This window comes from Epinephelus fuscoguttatus, linkage group LG13 (genome assembly GCF_011397635.1).
Source record: "Epinephelus fuscoguttatus linkage group LG13, E.fuscoguttatus.final_Chr_v1".
NCBI lineage: Eukaryota > Metazoa > Chordata > Actinopteri > Perciformes > Serranidae > Epinephelus > Epinephelus fuscoguttatus.
In genome coordinates this window covers 43,158,672-43,177,303 of record NC_064764.1, presented here as the reverse complement: position 1 = coordinate 43,177,303, position 18,632 = coordinate 43,158,672, and the positions used below count along the sequence as shown (strand labels likewise).

Here is an 18,632-nt window from a genome sequence, read left to right as displayed (position 1 = left end):
TATCGCAACATATCTAATATCACAATAATATTGTATTGTGACGTAGTATCGTGATAATATCGTATAGTAGAGGCTCTGGTGATTCCCACCCTGAGGGGATTCAGTTCAGTGGTGGGTTTAATATCTGTAACATCAGCAATGTAAACACGCCTCAAAATTAAAAATAGAGTTTACTAATTTAAATTTAAGGGTTCTTTTACAATTGCCTTGTTTGGTCGGGACTTTTGGATTTTTCAGTTTGATCCAAACCAGAATTGCAGCTGTGAAATTTCCCGCAGAGATGGTCTGGACTAAAGTGCTGACCCTTGGTCTGACAAAAAGAAATGAACAATTAACAATGGCCCGGTCCAATTTGGGCGTAAGAACATTTTTTTGGATGATTCTGACTTCTGGACTAATTATAATAACTTCTGGGAGGCAGTGAAAGTTGTGTAGCGCCTCAGTGTGCAGTGAGTGTGTGTGAGTGACAGTGGCTGCACTAGAGCAGAAACATGATGGCGATCAGAGCAGAAGAGAAGTGAACAGTAAAGTTATGGATTGGTTGGAAATGCTCACATAACAAGATGAGCCACAGTAACACAGAGAGAGGGAGACGACTTTATAAAGAGGAGAGACCACCTACAGACCAGTCAGTGTCAAGTATAGTGAGACACAGCTGAAGTAGGTGACGACAGGTCAAAGGTATGTCATATATTGTTCTTTGGTGTGCATGACTGAAATGTAAAGCCAAAACTAACCAGATCACATCTACACAATGTCAAAAAAACATGAGCCTTGGTTTGAATTTTAAGGTGTGAAAAGGCTCTGAGACATTTAAGAAGCTGCTGACAGACAGCACGCTGCAGTCTGAGAATGTGTCAGGACTCACGTCACTCTGTAGGTCGTACGCCTTTCTGGCCTGGACCACATCGTTGGAGTCTGGCAGGCAGGTCCAGTTGTGCAGATGAGTCCTGTAGTTGAAGTCGTTAACTTGGATCTGACATTTTTTGGCCAGTTCCAGATTCAGCATGTCCACAGGCAGGTTGAACTTGGTCTTGGACTTGTTGAAGTCCTTCTTGTACAGAGCATCACTGGCGATCTTTGCTGAGTTCATAGCCAGCACAATCAGAGGGTCGTCATTGACACTGAGGGCTCCGATGTGGTGGCCCACCTGCTTACGGTACCCTGTCTTGTACTTGTACTATGCAGAGAGAAAGAGTGTGGTGATGATTACCATAATACTGTACAGATAAAATATCAGAGAGGAAGCATCCGTTTATGTGTTACGTACATCACTGATGATATCTCTTGAACGTTTGGCAGCAACAACAGAGATGGCGTCAGCCTTCATGTCGTAGCCCTTCCTGAAGATCTCCTCAACACCTTCCCTGTAGTTTTTCTGAAGGAGAAATGAAACTAGTTGAACACTGACGTTTACTGACACAGATGGAGATCTCTAGTTCTAACAGAAAAAGACCAAACGTACCCTGCTGATGTTGTAAGCATTGGCTCTAGAAAGCAAAACCTCAGGTATGTCAGGGGGCACATGGATCTTCAGCTTGTCGGCCTCCCAGGCAGAGATGTAGTTTTTCTGTGGAGTCACACAGGAAAAGACAAAAACACAAACTGTAAGTGCTGCATGAAGCGTCTTACCATAAGATTCTCCTTACCTTAAGGTTCCCTTAGAAAAGTTGCACAAAGTCACATGACGACTTGCGCTCAGGATATTTCCTCAAAGACTTTTCATTTTTCTGTTGTGTTTTTATCTTAAGTCATTCTGTGAATCCGGTAAGGCACTGCACTGTCGTCCTTAGCAACTATGTACAGATAAAACCATTAACAGCTGCTTCACCTCAACACAGCGCACCATGGCTGAGTATATTTTCATCAAGGACAGCAAAGGTGGGGCGTTGGTAACCTAGTGGATAGTGCCGGCGCCCCATATACAAAGGCGATTCATCACCGCTGCAGCGGTCGCAGATTCGACTCTGGCTTGTGACCCTTTCTGCATGTCATCCCCCCCCTCTCTCTCTCTCTCCCTCTCTCTCTCTCTCTCTCTCTCTCTCTCTATCTGTCTCTCTATCTCTCTCTTTCTCTCTCTCCCCATTTCACCCCGTCACTGCCCATTAAAGGCAAAAAATAATCTTTAAAAAAGGAGAGCAAACGTGTTCTACAGAGAGTGTTTCAGGACAGGAACCATAACTAACTGACCAGAAGTTACTGCAGGATGATCTCAGGGTTCGTACAGATGGAAGTCAATTCAAGGACCTTTAAGTACTTTTTAGGTGCTCATTTTCACTTTCAAGGATGAAACTGTTTTCATTGTTCGATGTGACGGGCAAAGGATAAAAAGCAGGAGAATATGCAGAGTGCAGAACACAGTGCATCGATTACTGCACCATCTGTTGAGTCTGAACTCACATGTCCTAACAAACAACAACTCACTGAGATGATCTCACTGTAAAGAAGAACAATAAGTTCTGTCGTAATCTGCAGTATCAGTCAGGAGGTATAAACTCACGTCTTCTCACAGAGTTGTGATTAAACCTGGAGCGGTGTGAGTGTTTCTCAGGCTGGTGAAACATCCTGGCCCAGACTATTTACTGGTGTTTACTAACCTGTTTAGGGTGACCATATTTTGATTTCCAAAAAAGAGGACACTCGGCCGGCCACGACATAGCCTACTTAAATGATACTCGCAGTTTACTCAAAGATGCCTTATCATTTTAATATATTTAAAGTTTATATGTATGGATAGAAAATTCAGTTATATTACAAAATAATATCTCTCAAAGACAGAAATTCAGATAGGCCCCAAAAGGGGACCCGTACACACACTAGAGTGTGGCGATCTGAACCCGATGGTACCCGACAGGTCGGCCGGGTTTGGTCAAAAATGTAACTATAAATTGTATTCGGGCTCGGGTTGGATTCAGTCAGCTTTCAGTGAAAATGTAGTGTAAAAATAAATAAAATCCTATTGTCTGTCCTCTTTATTGCTTGGGCACTGTTATTTACATGACAACACCTGAACATAACACACAGACAAACATTGGCTGTTTGTTTCTACCTCTCCAGGGAGACAGGTTTTTCCTATTTTATCTTATTTTGTTTTATTTCTCCCTCTCCTCTCGCTGGAAGTGTCGGACCTCCTGCCTCCCGCTCCCGTCTCAAACACGGGCTGAGCACCCACAGCGCACGCCTGTTCTGTTAAATACCCTGTAACTGTAACCACTGTGTGACACAAACTCAGTGCTTTGGTCATTAAATAATGTCGGGCTCGGTTCGGGTTAGGACAGAAATATGTGGCCCGTGCCGCACTCACACACACACAAACACACGGAAAACCGGACATTATCATCAGTTTATAAAAGACCCCCAGACGCCCCGGACGGGACGTGAAAAGTGGACATGTCCGGGCAAAAGAGAACGTTTGGTCAGCCTAAACCTGTTGGCTTTCTGAACTCATTAGACATTAAAATATAATGTGAGCACGGCCGTTCTTAGCTTCGTAGTTCTCTAATATGTTGTTCTATAATAGTTTATCGTTCTGTTCTCGTCTCAGTTTTATTCAAGTGCTTTTTCAAGGATCAGTTAAAAGCTCAGATTTTCAAGGTATTCCAGTACTTATATTTCTGAGTGCCAAATCCCAGTACATCCTCAAACATCTTGTATGAACCATGATTAATTCAGCAGTTAGTCTATTTGTTGTCCAACAAACTGGGGCAGGATTCGGAGCACCTGATACAGCACAGCTGCGCGCTCACTGCTTCCCTGCACTTCACTCTGCCACTGGGTCCTCCTTGTGTGTTATAGATGATGTTTTTCGGAGTGCATGAGTCCACGAGATGACAGGTTGTCCTAAAGTCTCTCAGTCATCTTCTGAGCAGCATCTTGAAGATTCATACCAAAGAGCAAGATGTGCACTCCAAACAGGTTTTCTTCATCGCTGGATTCCCCGACTGTTTGGAGTCATAGACTGTGTTCATGTGCACATGCAAGACCCTGCAGGACATGAGGGTCCGTTTGCAAACAGAAAAATCTGCTGTTCTCAGATTCATCCTTGTGTATTCATTAAGTAGTGCTAGCTTTCACTCCTACGTCCGATAAGATCGTCTTTTCTTTGGTTTTTGGACACTATGAGCCTGTCAGTGAAGATTCTCAGTCATCCAGGTCATGGTAATCATCAGTGCTGTATCGTAAGCAACTGTACTTTCTGAGTTTGTTGAAGATGTTTCACCTCTCATCCAAGAAGCTTCTTCAGCTCCAAAGGACTGGTGCGGAGTCACAAGATTTTAAACTCTGTGTGGGTATGAACCCTGACAGAGTCGTTAAGGTCACATGTGAATCGCTGACCCACCCAGCCATCTTGTGTGTCGTTACGGTTAGATGGGTCCAGGTGAGAATGGGTGTCTAGGGAGGGATCCAAGACTGCATTGTAAGTCTGAGGTGATACGACACCATTTATACTGCGACTCTGCACCAGACCTTTAGAGCCGAAGAAGACTCTTGAAAGAGAGGCAAAGCGTCTTCAAGAAACTCAAGCAAGCCCAGTTGCCTACGATACAGCACTTATAGCACTATGAGCCGTTTTTGGTGCTACAGGACGACAATTTCTATTTAAACACTACTAAAATAGTGGTTGGTGTTCCGTTAGCGAGGCAACTGTGAAATAGTCATAGCACATTTAAGCCGTACTGTAAAATGTCTTCAGGAATCAGTTTGAGATATTTGTTGTCTTTAACTGAGGAAACATGATACCTTAAGTTAAATCCTTCGCTATAATGCTTATGTTGCTTCATTAAACCATCCACAGGAAAGGACTGATCAAAAAAGAGATGTGATATCTTTTATTACCTTGTTCATGACTTCAGCGTTGGCCTTGGCCAGGACCATGGGCATGGAGGACATGTCAGTTGTGAATTTCTGTGTGTCTGGTTTCAGCCTGTAGAGATGGTCACTAAGAATTCTTGCAGCATTCTTGGCCTTCAACACATCGATTGAACCAATGGGGACCCATCCTACGCCGATGACCTCATCCATATCAGCTTTGTACACGGCCTGTTGAGACAACATGTAAAACACGTGAGCAAAGTCCACATGGCGTGATGTGTTAAGGTATGTTGAATCTGTCACAGAAGGACTCACATCACTCTGGAGGTCGTAGGCTTTCCTGGCCTGGACCACATCGTTGGAGTCTGGCAGGCATGTCCACTGGTGCAGGCGGGTGATATAGTTGGCGTGGTTGACCTGAATCTGGCATTTCTTGGCCAGCTCAAGACTCAGCATGTCCACAGGCAGATTGAACTTGGTCTTGGACTTGTTGAAGTCCTTCTTGTACAGAGCATCACTGGCGATCTTGGCTGAGTTCAGAGCCAGCATGATCAGAGGGTCGTCCTGGACACAGCGAGCACCGATGTGGTGGCCCACCTGACTGCGGTATCCTGTCTTGTACTTGTACTGATAATATCAGCAGAAAGAAATCACTGTTAGAGCTAGGACATGTCTCATGTGATATCTTATAGAAATGTGCCGGTCATATAAAAGTATTCAGTTAAGTATGAGTCACTCACGTCACTGATGATGTCCCTGGAGGCCTTGGCAGCCTTGACGGAGACTGCATCCGGAGGGAGGAAATAGCCTTTGTTGATGGTTGCCTCAAAACCTTGTCTGTAGAGTTTCTGAAAAGTGACAAATATAAATACTTCTGTTAACATTTTGAACAAACAGAGGTCTAATCATGGCACTTAATTCTGGAAAGCTTCAGGTTCCCAGTACAACATACCAGATGCAGCAGGGACCATCCCCTTATCATGTGCAGTAAGAAGAATACTTACCCTGCTCACGTTGATAGCATTCTGCTGAGACAGGAGGATCTCAGGTGTGTCAGGCTGGATGTGCACCTTGGTCTTTTCCTTGTCCCATGCCTCTGTGTAAAGACGCTGGAAGAATCCACAAATAACTTAAGTGTTAGTAAATGGTATTGACTTGAGACATCGCCAGAGACAGATCTAAACGTACAGTCATTATTTACTCAAACAAAAATAAATATGTATTTTACCAAATAACAGATTAATTCAAACCTTGTTCATGGTGTGAGCATTATTCTTTGCCAGAACGATATTCATGGCCTCTGTGGTGCTTTTGAAGGGGAAGATGCTGGGGTGCTGGCGGTAGCTCCTTTCACTCAAGGCTTCCGCAGCCTTCTTGGCTTTCTCCACGTCAAGTGAGCCAATGGGAACCCAGCCCAGGCCCTGGAGCCACTTCAGGTCAGCTTTGTAGACGGCCTACGAAGCGCAGGGACAGAAGATTCAACTTCTGACACACTCAGTGGCATCAACATGAAATTAAAGGCTCAGAGAAACAAATAAGCATGGGAGGCTGAACTCACATCACTCTGGAGGTCATATGCATGTCTGGCCTGGACCACATCGTTGGAGTCTGGCAAGCAGGTCCAGTTGTGCAGGTGAGTTCTGTAGTTGAAGTCATTGACCTGAATCTGGCATTTCTTGGCCAGCTCCAGGGTCAGCATGTCCACAGGCAGGTTGAACTTGGTCTTGGACTTGTTGAAGTCCTTCTTGTACAGAGCATCACTGGCGATCTTGGCTGAGTTCAGAGCCAGCATGAGCAGAGGGTCGTCCTGGACACAGCGAGCACCGATGTGGTGGCCCACCTGATTGCGGTATCCTGTCTTGTACTTGTACTGGAAGAAATGTGAAATAATCACTGGTTAGAATGGGAGCAGAATGGGAGTCAGGGCCTCCAGCTATCAAGCCTCTCTCCTGTGGAAACATTTTCCAGTTTTAGTCCGGAGACACCGTCTCCACATTTAAGAGCAGACTCCAGACTTTCCCTTTTTATAAACCTTATAGTAGGGGCTGGCTCAGGCTCGCCTTGAACCAGCCCCTACTTAGGCTGCTCTGACTTCCCATGATACACTGAGTTACTTTATGTTTATGTCTGTTACTAGCTCTGCCTCTTTACCGGAGTCTTTGGACTTTGTGACCTGGCTCAGGATTTTCCCTGGGTTTGTTTGAGACCAAGGTGGCAAAGGCCTGTGGCAGGGGGCATCTTGACAGCTGTACTTTTAGATACGCCCCCTCCTCTATTAAATATGAAAGGAGGCCCCCACATGCTTGAGCTTTACACTGCTGACTTGTATAATCAGAACAGACATGTCCTGTGATTTTCAGCCTTCTATAATTATATTTACCCTTTACAGCAGGCACATCCTGACAGCTGAGAATATTACTGTCAGGTATTGTCCCCCTCTGTTAAATATGAAAGGAGGCTGAAAATCACAAGACATGTCTGTTCTGATGATACAAGTCTGCGGTCCTGAAATGTGTGTTTCTCTTCTATAATACACATTCTACATCTCGGAGGCGACATCTTTCCACATACAGTAAACAGTAGGAGAGACACAGTCCGAGGTGGAGCCTGGCTTTGGGTTGAAATAATTTATTTACTTTAATCTTTTGCTGAACTATGATTGCTTGCCTGTGGTAAAATGAATTTTAAATTTCTAATGCAACTAACATGACACTTAAATGAAGCACTTACATCACTGGCGATGTCCCTGGAGGCCTTGGCTGCCTTGATGGAAATGGCGTCACTGCGCATATCGTAGCCCTTCTTCTTGGCTTCTTCATTTGCCTGTTTGTACAGTTTCTGTAAAAAACAAACACAAACATTCCACAGATGTTCAGCACATCAATGTAACACTGAAAATAATCTATGAATACAAGTAGCTGCGCCACCATGACTACGTCATTCTCCACTTACGTAGCTGTAGTTGATGTTGTTTGCTTTGGCAAGGAGAACATCCATAGCGTCAGGCATGATGTGGATCTTTGACTTCTCATTGTCCCAGGCTTCACGGTACGCTTTCTGCAACATGAGAATGTGCTCACATTATAATCTCTGCGAGTATGCATTTCTTACAGTTAAATCATTTCCTTATCATATCCATGTGCAGGAAATAATTATGTGAGGATGGTTTCGTACCTTGTTCATGATCTGAGCGTTGGCCTTAGCCAGCACCAAGGGCATGTCCTCAGTGGTGAGTTTGAATTTGAAGGTGCTCGGGTGTTGACGATACCCTCTCTCAGCCAGGGCCGCAGCAGCAGCCTTCGCCTTCTCCACATCCAGTGAACCTATAGGCACCCATCCAACACCCTGCAACATCCTCTGGTCCTCCTTGTACACAGCCTGGACACAACAGAGAGGGTTTATTATGGTCACTGTTCTTCATGAACATGCTTCCTTCCATGGTATAACTTCAGGGATACTCACATCACTCTGGAGGTCATATGCATGTCTGGCCTGGACCACATCGTTGGAGTCTGGCAGGCAGGTCCACTGGTGCAGGTGAGTTCTGTAGTTGAAGTCATTGACCTGAATCTGGCATTTCTTGGCCAGCTCCAGGGTCAGCATGTCCACAGGCAGGTTGAACTTGGTCTTAGACTTGTTGAAGTCCTTCTTGTACAGAGCATCACTGGCGATCTTGGCTGAGTTCAGAGCCAGCATGAGCAGAGGGTCGTCCTGGACACAGCGAGCACCGATGTGGTGGCCCACCTGCTTACGGTATCCTGTCTTGTACTTGTACTAGAAGAAATGTGAAGCTCTATGGTTACATGTTCAGTAATAAATGTATGGTGACTAATTATCATTGTTAAAATCCAACGGCTTACATCACTGGCGATGTCCCTGGAGGCCTTGGCTGCCTTGATGGAAATGGCGTCACTGCGCATATCGTAGCCCTTCTTCTTGGCTTCTTCATTTGCCTGTTTGTACAGTTTCTGTAAAAAACAAACACAATCATTCCACAGACGTTCAGCACATCAATGTAACACTGAAAATAATCTATGAATACAAGTAGCTGCGCCACCATGACTACGTCATTCTCCACTTACGTAGCTGTAGTTGATGTTGTTTGCTTTGGCAAGGAGAACATCCATAGCGTCAGGCATGATGTGGATCTTTGACTTCTCATTGTCCCAGGCTTCACGGTACGCTTTCTGCAGACACAGAAAAATAAGAGTTTATTCATTTTATGTATTCTGATGAGAGAGGGATATATTCATCGTATCACGACAAGTAGTTCAGCAGTCATTTTGTGTTATTTAACCCACTACACTATGAGGACTAAAGATTTCGTACCTTGTTCATGATCTGAGCGTTGGCCTTAGCCAGCACCAAGGGCATGTCCTCAGTGGTGAGTTTGAATTTGAAGGTGCTCGGGTGTTGACGATACCCTCTCTCAGCCAGGGCCGCAGCAGCAGCCTTCGCCTTCTCCACATCCAGTGAACCTATAGGCACCCATCCAACACCCTGCAACATCCTCTGGTCCTCCTTGTACACAGCCTGGACACAACAGAGAGGGTTTATTATGGTCACTGTTCTTCATGAACATGCTTCCTTCCATGGTATAACTTCAGGGATACTCACATCACTCTGGAGGTCATATGCATGTCTGGCCTGGACCACATCGTTGGAGTCTGGCAGGCAGGTCCAGTTGTGCAGGTGAGTTCTGTAGTTGAAGTCATTGACCTGAATCTGGTTCTTCTTGGCCAGTTCAAAGGCCATCATGTCCACAGGCAGGTTGAACTTGGTCTTAGACTTGTTGAAGTCCTTCTTGTACAGAGCATCACTGGCGATCTTGGCTGAGTTCAGAGCCAGCATGAGCAGAGGGTCGTCCTGGAGGCAGCGAGCACCGATGTGGTGGCCCACCTGTTTACGGTACCCTGTCTTGTACTTGTACTGATAATGAGAAACAAGACAGCTGATCAAACCACAGTGGTTATGGCAGAGCAGTAATATCAGCAGCAGTATTATGTTCAGTCTTTGTACACATGAGGCATGTTATCATGTATCATATGTGTATATGAAATAGTATACTACACTACCAAACTAATCTACAGCACAACATGCTGCTGAAACAATAAAATGATATTAAGAGTTAATGATATTTTGAATTAGAAATATATGTGCTAATTGTAGTTAATTGTAATTAAATTGTTTTACGTCGCTGGCGATGTCCCTGGAAGCCCTTGCTGCGAGGATGGAGATGGCGTCATTGCGCAGGTCGTATCCCTTCTTCTTGGCGTCTTCATTCGCCTGCTTGTACAGTTTCTGTATAAAAGCAGAAACCAAAAACCTTCAACCATCTTCAAACTGGTGGTGTGTTACTGAAGAAGTGGTTTTAAAGCTCTGACAACATGTTAACTTGTAGGAGAATGTTTGAGGACTCACCAAACTGTAGTTGGCTTTGTTTGCTTTGGCCAGTTGAACGTCCATGGCGTCAGGCATGACATGAATGGTTGTCTTGTCTTTCTCCCAGGCGTCCATGTAAGCTTTCTGTGTGTTAAAGTAAGTTTTTCAGATTAGCTTCCATACATGAAAAAAAAAAAAAAATTTAGAAGAAGATTTCTTTGACGTGAATTCATAATGACATCAACACTGATCTGAGCTGATAACATGAGACTGCTCCTAAATGTGATGTATTAAACTGGATCCAGTTTTCAGCCCAGTCAGCTGAAACATTTTTTTTAGATTTGAACACATTCACTTTGGGTCCAAATGATATCATACAGATCAGAGTTATATTGTATAACAAAGGCCCGAGGGCGAAGGTCATCAGAAAACCGCCATCCTCAGACTTTGCTTCAAGCAGAGGCACAAAATGAAGGTTTCCTTTATCACGGTCATTTGCAGTGATCGCTGAATGTTTCGCTTCATTTGCAAGAGACAACACAAATATTTAAGGTTGAAACATCAGCGTAGCCTTTTTACACGGCCTGTTCCAGGACAAAATGTCATGCCGTCATTTCAACTCCTTGTTCTTTATAAAAGTTTGGTTGTGGAACTGGGGGACAGGGTGGTGTCGCCTTTACGCTGGCAGCACAGGTTCTGTTCAGGGTTATACGTTTCTGAAAAATAGCTCAGATATGAAACACAACTAAATGTTATAAATACCTTGTTCATGATCTGAGCGTTGGCCTTAGCCAGCACCAAGGGCATGTCCTCAGTGGTGAGTTTGAATTTGAAGGTGCTCGGGTGTTGACGATACCCTCTCTCAGCCAGGGCCGCAGCAGCAGCCTTCGCCTTCTCCACATCCAGTGAACCTATAGGCACCCATCCAACACCCTGCAACATCCTCTGGTCCTCCTTGTACACAGCCTGGACACAACAGAGAGGGTTTATTATGGTCACTGTTCTTCATGAACATACACATTCATAAACATGCTTCAAGGATTCATACTCACATCGCTCATTATGTCATATGCATGTCTGGCCTGGACCACATCGTTGGAGTCTGGCAGGCAGGTCCAGTTGTGCAGGCGGGTGATGTAGTTGGCGTGGTTGACCTGAATCTGGTTCTTCTTGGCCAGTTCAAAGGCCATCATGTCCACAGGCAGGTTGAACTTGGTCTTAGACTTGTTGAAGTCCTTCTTGTACAGAGCATCACTGGCGATCTTGGCTGAGTTCAGAGCCAGCATGAGCAGAGGGTCGTCCTGGAGGCAGCGAGCACCGATGTGGTGGCCCACCTGCTTACGGTATCCTGTCTTGTACTTGTACTAGAAAATAGCAAGTGTGAGAGTTTTCAGAACTGAACTCTGTTGCGGCAGTAAACATACAAAATGATATATGCACTCGAGTACAGAAGTAACCACACAGTTACTTACATCACTGGCGATGGCAGTGGAGGCTTTAGCTGCCTGGACTGAGATGGCATCAGCACGAAGGTTATGGCCCTTCTTCTTGGACAGCTCGTTGTCCAGTTTGTAGAGTTTCTGAAGAGACAGAGAGAATACACAGTTTTTTTTTCATGGTCGGGTGTATTTACGATTCTGATTGGCTCAGGTTGTCCATTAAAACCTGATAATGAACAGCTACTTAGCACAACACTGTCTGTTCACTACCCTGAATTAATGCACTGGCTGTATAATGGTATCAGCCTGTATCTAATGTGAGTAACCATAGCAACGGGGAAGCAGTCTGTTTACAATGTCTTACCAACAATGAGTCCTTAAGTACCTCGTCCTCTGAGCACCACAGGACGGAGACTGTCTGTCCCTCAGACCTCGCTTCGTACCACATCTGTGATCATCTCACATCACACTTACTGTTCAGTCTGAGTGTGAAGGTTGTTTCAGTTTTTACCAATAAAGATGCCCTGACCTGTTTCGTGTATCAGCTAACAGGCTAAATGACGTGTTGCTTGAAAAACTGCTCGCCCTGGCTCTATTCTTTAAAAAGCTTTGTGCACCTCCGACCTACTATGAGAGCAACAGCGAGCCTTTCCTCAGGCTCCATCAGCGCTCCATATCCTTCCTGAATGTTGTTGCTTGTTGTATATCAGGACAATTTGTCACACTCCATCTGGCACAGTTCACTCGCTGTATGTTAGGAAGAGGCGTGATCCCTCACATAAAGGAAAGCTTGTTAACTTTCCAAAGAATATACAGATACACCATCACAGTAACGTACCCAATTCCTGTTTGCCAGGGCACGTGCTGTCAGTGCTGCATGTTACAGATCATGACAAACGACGAAACAATGTGTGTGAAAAACAAAGGTATCACACCGTACCTCACTGACGTTCTTCTTGTTTGCTCTGGCAAGAACGATGTCCATGGCATCAGGCATGATGTGGATCGACGTCTTGTCTTTCTCCCAGGCGGTGATGTAGGATTGCTAAAAACAGAGGTTACTTGTTGGTTTGATATCTCAGACATGAACGCTACTGAGAGATATTTGTACTTCATATCCAGTACCTTATTCATAATCTGGTTGTTGGCAGTGGCCAGAGTCAGATCCATAGAGTGCATGTCCTTAGTGAATTTGAAATTGCTGGGATGTTGGCGGTACTGGGGCTCACTGAGGATCCTGCCGGCTGTTTTTGCTTTCTCAACATCCAACGATCCAATTGGGACCCAGCCGATTCCCTTCATGAAGCTGTCGTACTCACTCTTGTACTGGTTCTGAAACAATGCAGCGCAGACACAAAGAGCATTGGGAACAGTCATGTCAGTGTTTGGACTGTTTGAAAATCTTCTACAAATAAAGACACAGTGTTAATAAGATGAAATCGGACTCTCTACGTACATCACTGGCGATGAACTGCATGTTACGAGCCAGCACCAGGTTCATAGCGTCAGGCAGCACGGTGTAGTGGGGGTTGTGCTGCTTGTATCCAGCCATCGTCTGAGCAGCAGAGGCCTGTTTGGCGTGGACCACACTCAGCATGTCCACGGGGGAGTGGTACTTCAGCTTGGCCTTGTGGTAGTCCTTCTTGTAGTTCTTGTCACTCTGCATCTTCGCCACCTCCATGTAGTGAACCAGCAGAGGGTCGTCCTGCAGGCTGCGGAAGCCGACGTGGTGACCTCTGGCCTTCTCATACGCCAGCTTGTACTTGTACTGTGACAGCAAACACATGTTGTGTCACTCACAGAGACTGTATTGGTTTATAATATGAATCTAAACAGGTGTATTGTGAATTGATTTAATACAGAAAGGTTTTATAACTTACATTGCTGGCGATAGTGGTACCAGTCTTGGCAGCAATGATTGGGATGGCGTCTGCTTTGAGGTTGTGGCCTTTTTTGGCCATCTCCACGAGACCGGCTTTGTACAGTTTCTGTAAACAGAGAAATAAAACAGTGCTTACATTTACAATCTGATCACCATTAACCATGTGCAGTCATGACCCAAAGTAAGAGCCCAACACAAAATGGGGCACAAACCCATTTTGATTCGATACCCGTCATGTGAATGGAAACACTCAGGCGTGTAAAATGCCACCGGACACCACAGGGGTGCTGTACAGTTATACTTTCAAATGTTTAAGTGGCATCTGAGCACACTGGACTGCCAGCTCCATCAAATAAAACATGCTCAACATCACCACACTGTACGACTGTATGGGCTGTAGCAGGGGCTGGGTACCCAAACCAAGTATTAAACTGGCCCTGGGGCCAAATTATTAAAGACTGCAGTATTGATAAACTTTAACGGTTCTGATATCAGTTTTGGAGAAATTCAAGATATATTTCTTGTTCACTTAGGCCACATAAACATTCTCTTGTACAGTTTTTATCTCACTGACTCTGATTCTAATTTGCAGTCAAATTAAGAACGAGAGCTCTCTGTGTCCGAGCCTCGCAGCCTGCTGCATGTGTGAGGGGCGGGTTGGTAACTCCTGCATGTGAGAGCAGAAACATCTAGTGAACGTCCATCACATACAGGCCGAGAAATGCACCGTCTCCTACCGCCTAGCTCCTCGTTCATCTCCTGTCATTCCGTCCATGTCGGATATGTTCTGGTCTACAACAGTAAGTCATTCAGGTTTCTTCCATTTTTATTGTTAAAGATTTTTTGTTAAAGAGTTTTTCCTGATCAGCTGTGAGGGTCCCAGGACGGAGGGACAAACTGTGATTTGTGATAATGGGCTTTATAAATAAAATTAGAAATTGAAATATGATGTACTTACAATGAATTCTGTTCTTATTTTGTTTCTTGTCTTTTTTGTAAAATCCCCCAAAGAACTGATAGGAGTAGCGCTAGAGTACCAGATCAATAAGCAGTGTCACTAAGAGTCGTGGTAGTATCTTTAAAATCTTTATGATGCCCGTCTCTAGTTGTAGCTGCTCTGACAGTTGGCCGACAACACGTCACATTAAATCAAGGGACGTCTGCAGTGATTGGCTGTCAGCAAAACCATACAAATAGTCATTCTTTCCTAGATGTGAGAAAAAAAGGATCGAATGCAGTTAGCGTTTGACTCTGTGCGGCTCACTTCAGTCAGTACCTTAGAGGTCTGAACTAATACCAGTAATGGTTATGTTACCTAGAGTTTGGGACCAGTACCCAATGGTATTTTTTCGATATCTTACTTTCTCTTTAATGACAAGCTACAGTGGTGACGTAGTGGAGTAGAAAAAAAGTCTGCTCCTCTGCTCTTTTCTAACCACAAGTAGAGCTAATCTGTTTGTCTGTCTGTCTGTCTGTCTGTCTGTCTGTCTGTCTGTCTGTCTGCTCGACTGGCAGTGATGGTAGGCTGTTACTAAAATTAAATAGAAGACAATAGACAAGGGGCAGATGAGCTCTGCAGTGAAAGTATCCGTATGTGGCTTTCAGGCTTTGGAGCTCCTCGTGTGACACTCCTGCCTTTTATCTAAACCCAGTCTCCCCTGTGCTCTCAGGTACCAACATTCAGCACAGATGGATTTAACGTGCATCAGTACGCGGTAGATCAGATGTAATTCAGTCGATACCCTTAAAAGTACCGACTCTGGTTTGGTGACCAACTCTCGTGTTGAGTGCTGATACCTCGCCTTAGTGTTAACTGTTAAAAGCAGTTGATTCGTCCTCTTACGTTGCTCATGTTGAGGGCGTTGGCTTTGGCCAGGACGATCTCAGGAGAATCTGGCATGACGTGGACGTTCAGTTTGTCCTTTTCCCAGGCTGCAGTGTATGCTTTCTGTAAACACAGAGGAACAGATGTGTGATGAGCGGTATGAATAGTATGATCAACAACATTTCTGTGGCCCTGCTCTTCAGAGTCAGTGAAGCGTGCTGCACCTTGTTCATGATCTGGTTGTTGGCAGTAGCCAGAGTCAGGTCCATGGAGTCCATCAGCTTGCTGAACTTGTAGTTGGACGGATGAGTCCGGTACAAATTGTCACTCTGAATCTGACCGCCAACTTTAGCAGTCTCAACTGCCAGTGAGCCGATAGGGACCCACCCAATACCTCTGATGTAGTTGTTCCACTCAGACTTGTAGTCAGCCTGAAAGGAAATATAAGACCTCATGAATGAAGGGATCGTACAACAATAATTAATTGTTATGGGCCTTTATAAATGGTTATAAATACTGTGGCCACAGCACAGCTGGTATTTTAACATTTCAGACTCACATCACTACACTGGACATTCATAGTGCGAGCCAGCACCAGGTTCATGGCGTCAGGGAGGAGAGCGTAACTGTGCTGGATCTGTCTGTATCCAGCCATCGTCTGAGCAGCAGAGGCCTGTTTGGCATGGATCACACTCAGCATGTCCACGGGGGAGTGGTACTTCAGCTTGGCCTTGTGGTAGTCCTTCTTGTAGTTCTTGTCACTCTGCATCTTCGCCACCTCCATGTAGTGAACCAGCAGAGGGTCGTCCTGCAGGCTGCGGAAGCCGACGTGGTGACCTCTGGCCTTCTCATACGCCAGCTTGTATTTGTACTATGACAGGAAATAAATACTTGTTTACCATGTGTGATGGATTGTGGTGGATAATCTGCTTGATTTGGCTCACGAATTTGTTTCCAACTTACATTGCTGGCGATAGTGGTGCCGGTCTTGGCAGCAATGATTGGGATGGCGTCTTCTTTGAGGTTGTGGCCCTTATTGGCCATCTCCACGAGACCGGCTTTGTACAGTTTCTGTGGAAACAGATAAACTGCTGAGAACAAAATAAAATAAGAATACATATACTATATATATATATATATATATATATATATATATATACATATATAGTATATATAGCCATAAAACTTCACTTAGTAGCCCAGGCCATTATTAGCTTACATCCCTGAACTCAAGGGGCCTATATTTGAGACAGGCCTTTAATTCCTTTCACACAAACTGTTGCTCAGCAAAGATCAAGAAATACGATCAGACTGTTTATTTAAAGCTATAGTGCGTAACTTCTGTTGCCTCCCAGTGGATAATGCGTTATTACAACTAATAAGCCGGCAGCACTTCCATGTACACAAAGTAAGACTTGCCTTTGTGGTAGGATCCACTTCTGAACCGTGTCTCGGCCGCTTCTCCGCCAAGTTGCTTTCTCTTTCTACCTGCGTTCTACTGCTATGACACTCTCCGCTCTTCCTCCCCCTCCCTTCTTGTTGTGAGGAAGCATTTCCTGTGTGCCAGCACAGGATTGTCGCCGGTCGACACACATACTAAAAATGATATATATTGAAAAATTCCGCGAGATGTTGGAGGAGCCAATCGGCTTAATCAGCATTGTGTCATCTCCTCTAGTAGTGGCTTGGGTGAAACGGACATTTATGGACCTGTAGAAGTTACGCACTATAGCTTTAAACCAGTCTGAATATTACTGTATAAAATTAGCATGTAGCTCCAACAGACAGAGCATCAGTGAGTTACAGCCCCCGACACACCGACACAACTCCACTACATCCTGTTAAAACTATCCTCACAACTTGGATTAATTTTCATGAAAAACCCTTTTGGTTCTTTTGATGTGAGGACTCTGACAGACTGAAGGGATATGAATGACTTACAGACACATAATCTGAGGGGGCCAACAAACTGCTTTATACATCCGAAGAACTTCTATAAAAACATGAACTGCTCTGTAACCAGACCAGGCCTCTAGTTGAGACAGGCCTTTATATGTCACAATGTGTGACCACATCGGGCTGGTAAAAGGACTGAGCGTTTAATTGGGACCAGGCTTTTAACTCAAGTCTACGGTACATATATATGTATATATTTATGTTATGTGATTGAATGCCGTACGTTGCTCATGTTGAGGGCGTTGGCTTTGGCCAGGACGATCTCAGGAGAATCTGGCATGACGTGGACGTTCAGTTTGTCCTTTTCCCAGGCTGCAGTGTATGCTTTCTGTAAACACAGAGGAACAGATGTGTGATGAGCGGTATGAATAGTATGATCAACAACATTTCTGTGGCCCTGCTCTTCAGAGTCAGTGAAGCGTGCTGCACCTTGTTCATGATCTGGTTGTTGGCAGTAGCCAGAGTCAGGTCCATGGAGTCCATCAGCTTGCTGAACTTGTAGTTGGACGGATGAGTCCGGTACAAATTGTCACTCTGAATCTGACCGCCAACTTTAGCAGTCTCAACTGCCAGTGAGCCGATAGGGACCCACCCAATACCTCTGATGTAGTTGTTCCACTCAGACTTGTAGTCAGCCTGAAAACATAAAGAAATGAGACAGTGAGATGATGATGCACATTACCTCTTCAGTATTTTTCAACCTGGTCTCTATTGTCCATGTTTTTGTGTCTGATGGAGACAGTTTTTGAAATTGGTCCAGCGTTAAGTGAGACAGCAGCAAAACCATGTGCAGTGTAAATCCTGTGTGCAACTGAGTGCTGTCTATTCATGTCCACTAAAAGAGTTTTTGTCACTGACAGGCTCAGATTGTTATTCTAAGTGTCCCTTCAGAGAGAGACCTTTATGTTAAAGAGTAAGATCCTCTTTGTTTAACCAGAAACAGCTCCAAAATCGCCATCATCAAACCCACCGGACTCCATTTAAAGAACGATTAATTTAAAGCTGGATAGAGTCAGCATATTTTCATATCTAACTGGGTGAATCAGACCAGGGTTGGTGATTGTTGGAACAGTGGAAAGATAAATCAAGACAGCTCTTGTGAGTTTTATTTTGCTTCTGGTAACTCTGAATAAAGTGTATTTAACGATAATAAAATTACTATTCATTTAAATGGAGTCCAGTGGGTTTGATGATGGTGATTTCAGGTCTGTCTCTGTAAGGATCCTTTCTGTAGTGTTGTCAGGCATCATACCAGCTGAGCCTGTCAGTGACAAAAACAAACACTTAGAGTGGACGTTAACTGACGCTGCTCCACACTGCAGGCTGCTGTTTCTGT

The 18,632-nt window shown here is 44.6% G+C and overlaps 1 protein-coding gene across 50 annotated transcripts in view; it reads right to left on the bottom strand.

The window, feature by feature from the left end:
* Positions 1–18,632, bottom strand: part of neb (nebulin) — a 92,863-nt gene that overhangs the window by 46,101 nt on the left and 28,130 nt on the right. For 26 of the 50 annotated variants that reach the window (XM_049594964.1, XM_049595013.1, XM_049594962.1 and 23 more), the window contains 32 exons: positions 17,726–17,932; positions 17,520–17,624; positions 16,304–16,411; positions 15,900–16,211; positions 15,565–15,771; positions 15,359–15,463; positions 13,514–13,621; positions 13,090–13,401; positions 12,759–12,965; positions 12,574–12,678; positions 11,667–11,774; positions 11,247–11,558; positions 10,957–11,160; positions 10,234–10,338; positions 10,006–10,113; positions 9,430–9,741; positions 9,142–9,345; positions 8,895–8,999; positions 8,673–8,780; positions 8,275–8,586; positions 7,987–8,190; positions 7,765–7,869; positions 7,543–7,650; positions 6,371–6,682; positions 6,063–6,266; positions 5,817–5,921; positions 5,553–5,660; positions 5,128–5,439; positions 4,837–5,040; positions 1,466–1,570; positions 1,271–1,378; positions 869–1,180 (listed from right to left, as the gene is read on the bottom strand). In XM_049594964.1, coding sequence (XP_049450921.1) covers positions 869–1,180; positions 1,271–1,378; positions 1,466–1,570; positions 4,837–5,040; positions 5,128–5,439; positions 5,553–5,660; positions 5,817–5,921; positions 6,063–6,266; positions 6,371–6,682; positions 7,543–7,650; positions 7,765–7,869; positions 7,987–8,190; positions 8,275–8,586; positions 8,673–8,780; positions 8,895–8,999; positions 9,142–9,345; positions 9,430–9,741; positions 10,006–10,113; positions 10,234–10,338; positions 10,957–11,160; positions 11,247–11,558; positions 11,667–11,774; positions 12,574–12,678; positions 12,759–12,965; positions 13,090–13,401; positions 13,514–13,621; positions 15,359–15,463; positions 15,565–15,771; positions 15,900–16,211; positions 16,304–16,411; positions 17,520–17,624; positions 17,726–17,932 — 5,841 coding nt within the window. The remainder of the gene's footprint in view (positions 1–868; positions 1,181–1,270; positions 1,379–1,465; positions 1,571–4,836; positions 5,041–5,127; positions 5,440–5,552; positions 5,661–5,816; positions 5,922–6,062; positions 6,267–6,370; positions 6,683–7,542; positions 7,651–7,764; positions 7,870–7,986; positions 8,191–8,274; positions 8,587–8,672; positions 8,781–8,894; positions 9,000–9,141; positions 9,346–9,429; positions 9,742–10,005; positions 10,114–10,233; positions 10,339–10,956; positions 11,161–11,246; positions 11,559–11,666; positions 11,775–12,573; positions 12,679–12,758; positions 12,966–13,089; positions 13,402–13,513; positions 13,622–15,358; positions 15,464–15,564; positions 15,772–15,899; positions 16,212–16,303; positions 16,412–17,519; positions 17,625–17,725; positions 17,933–18,632) is intronic. The other 24 variants (XM_049594998.1, XM_049595010.1, XM_049594984.1 and 21 more) reach the window with 22 other exon arrangements.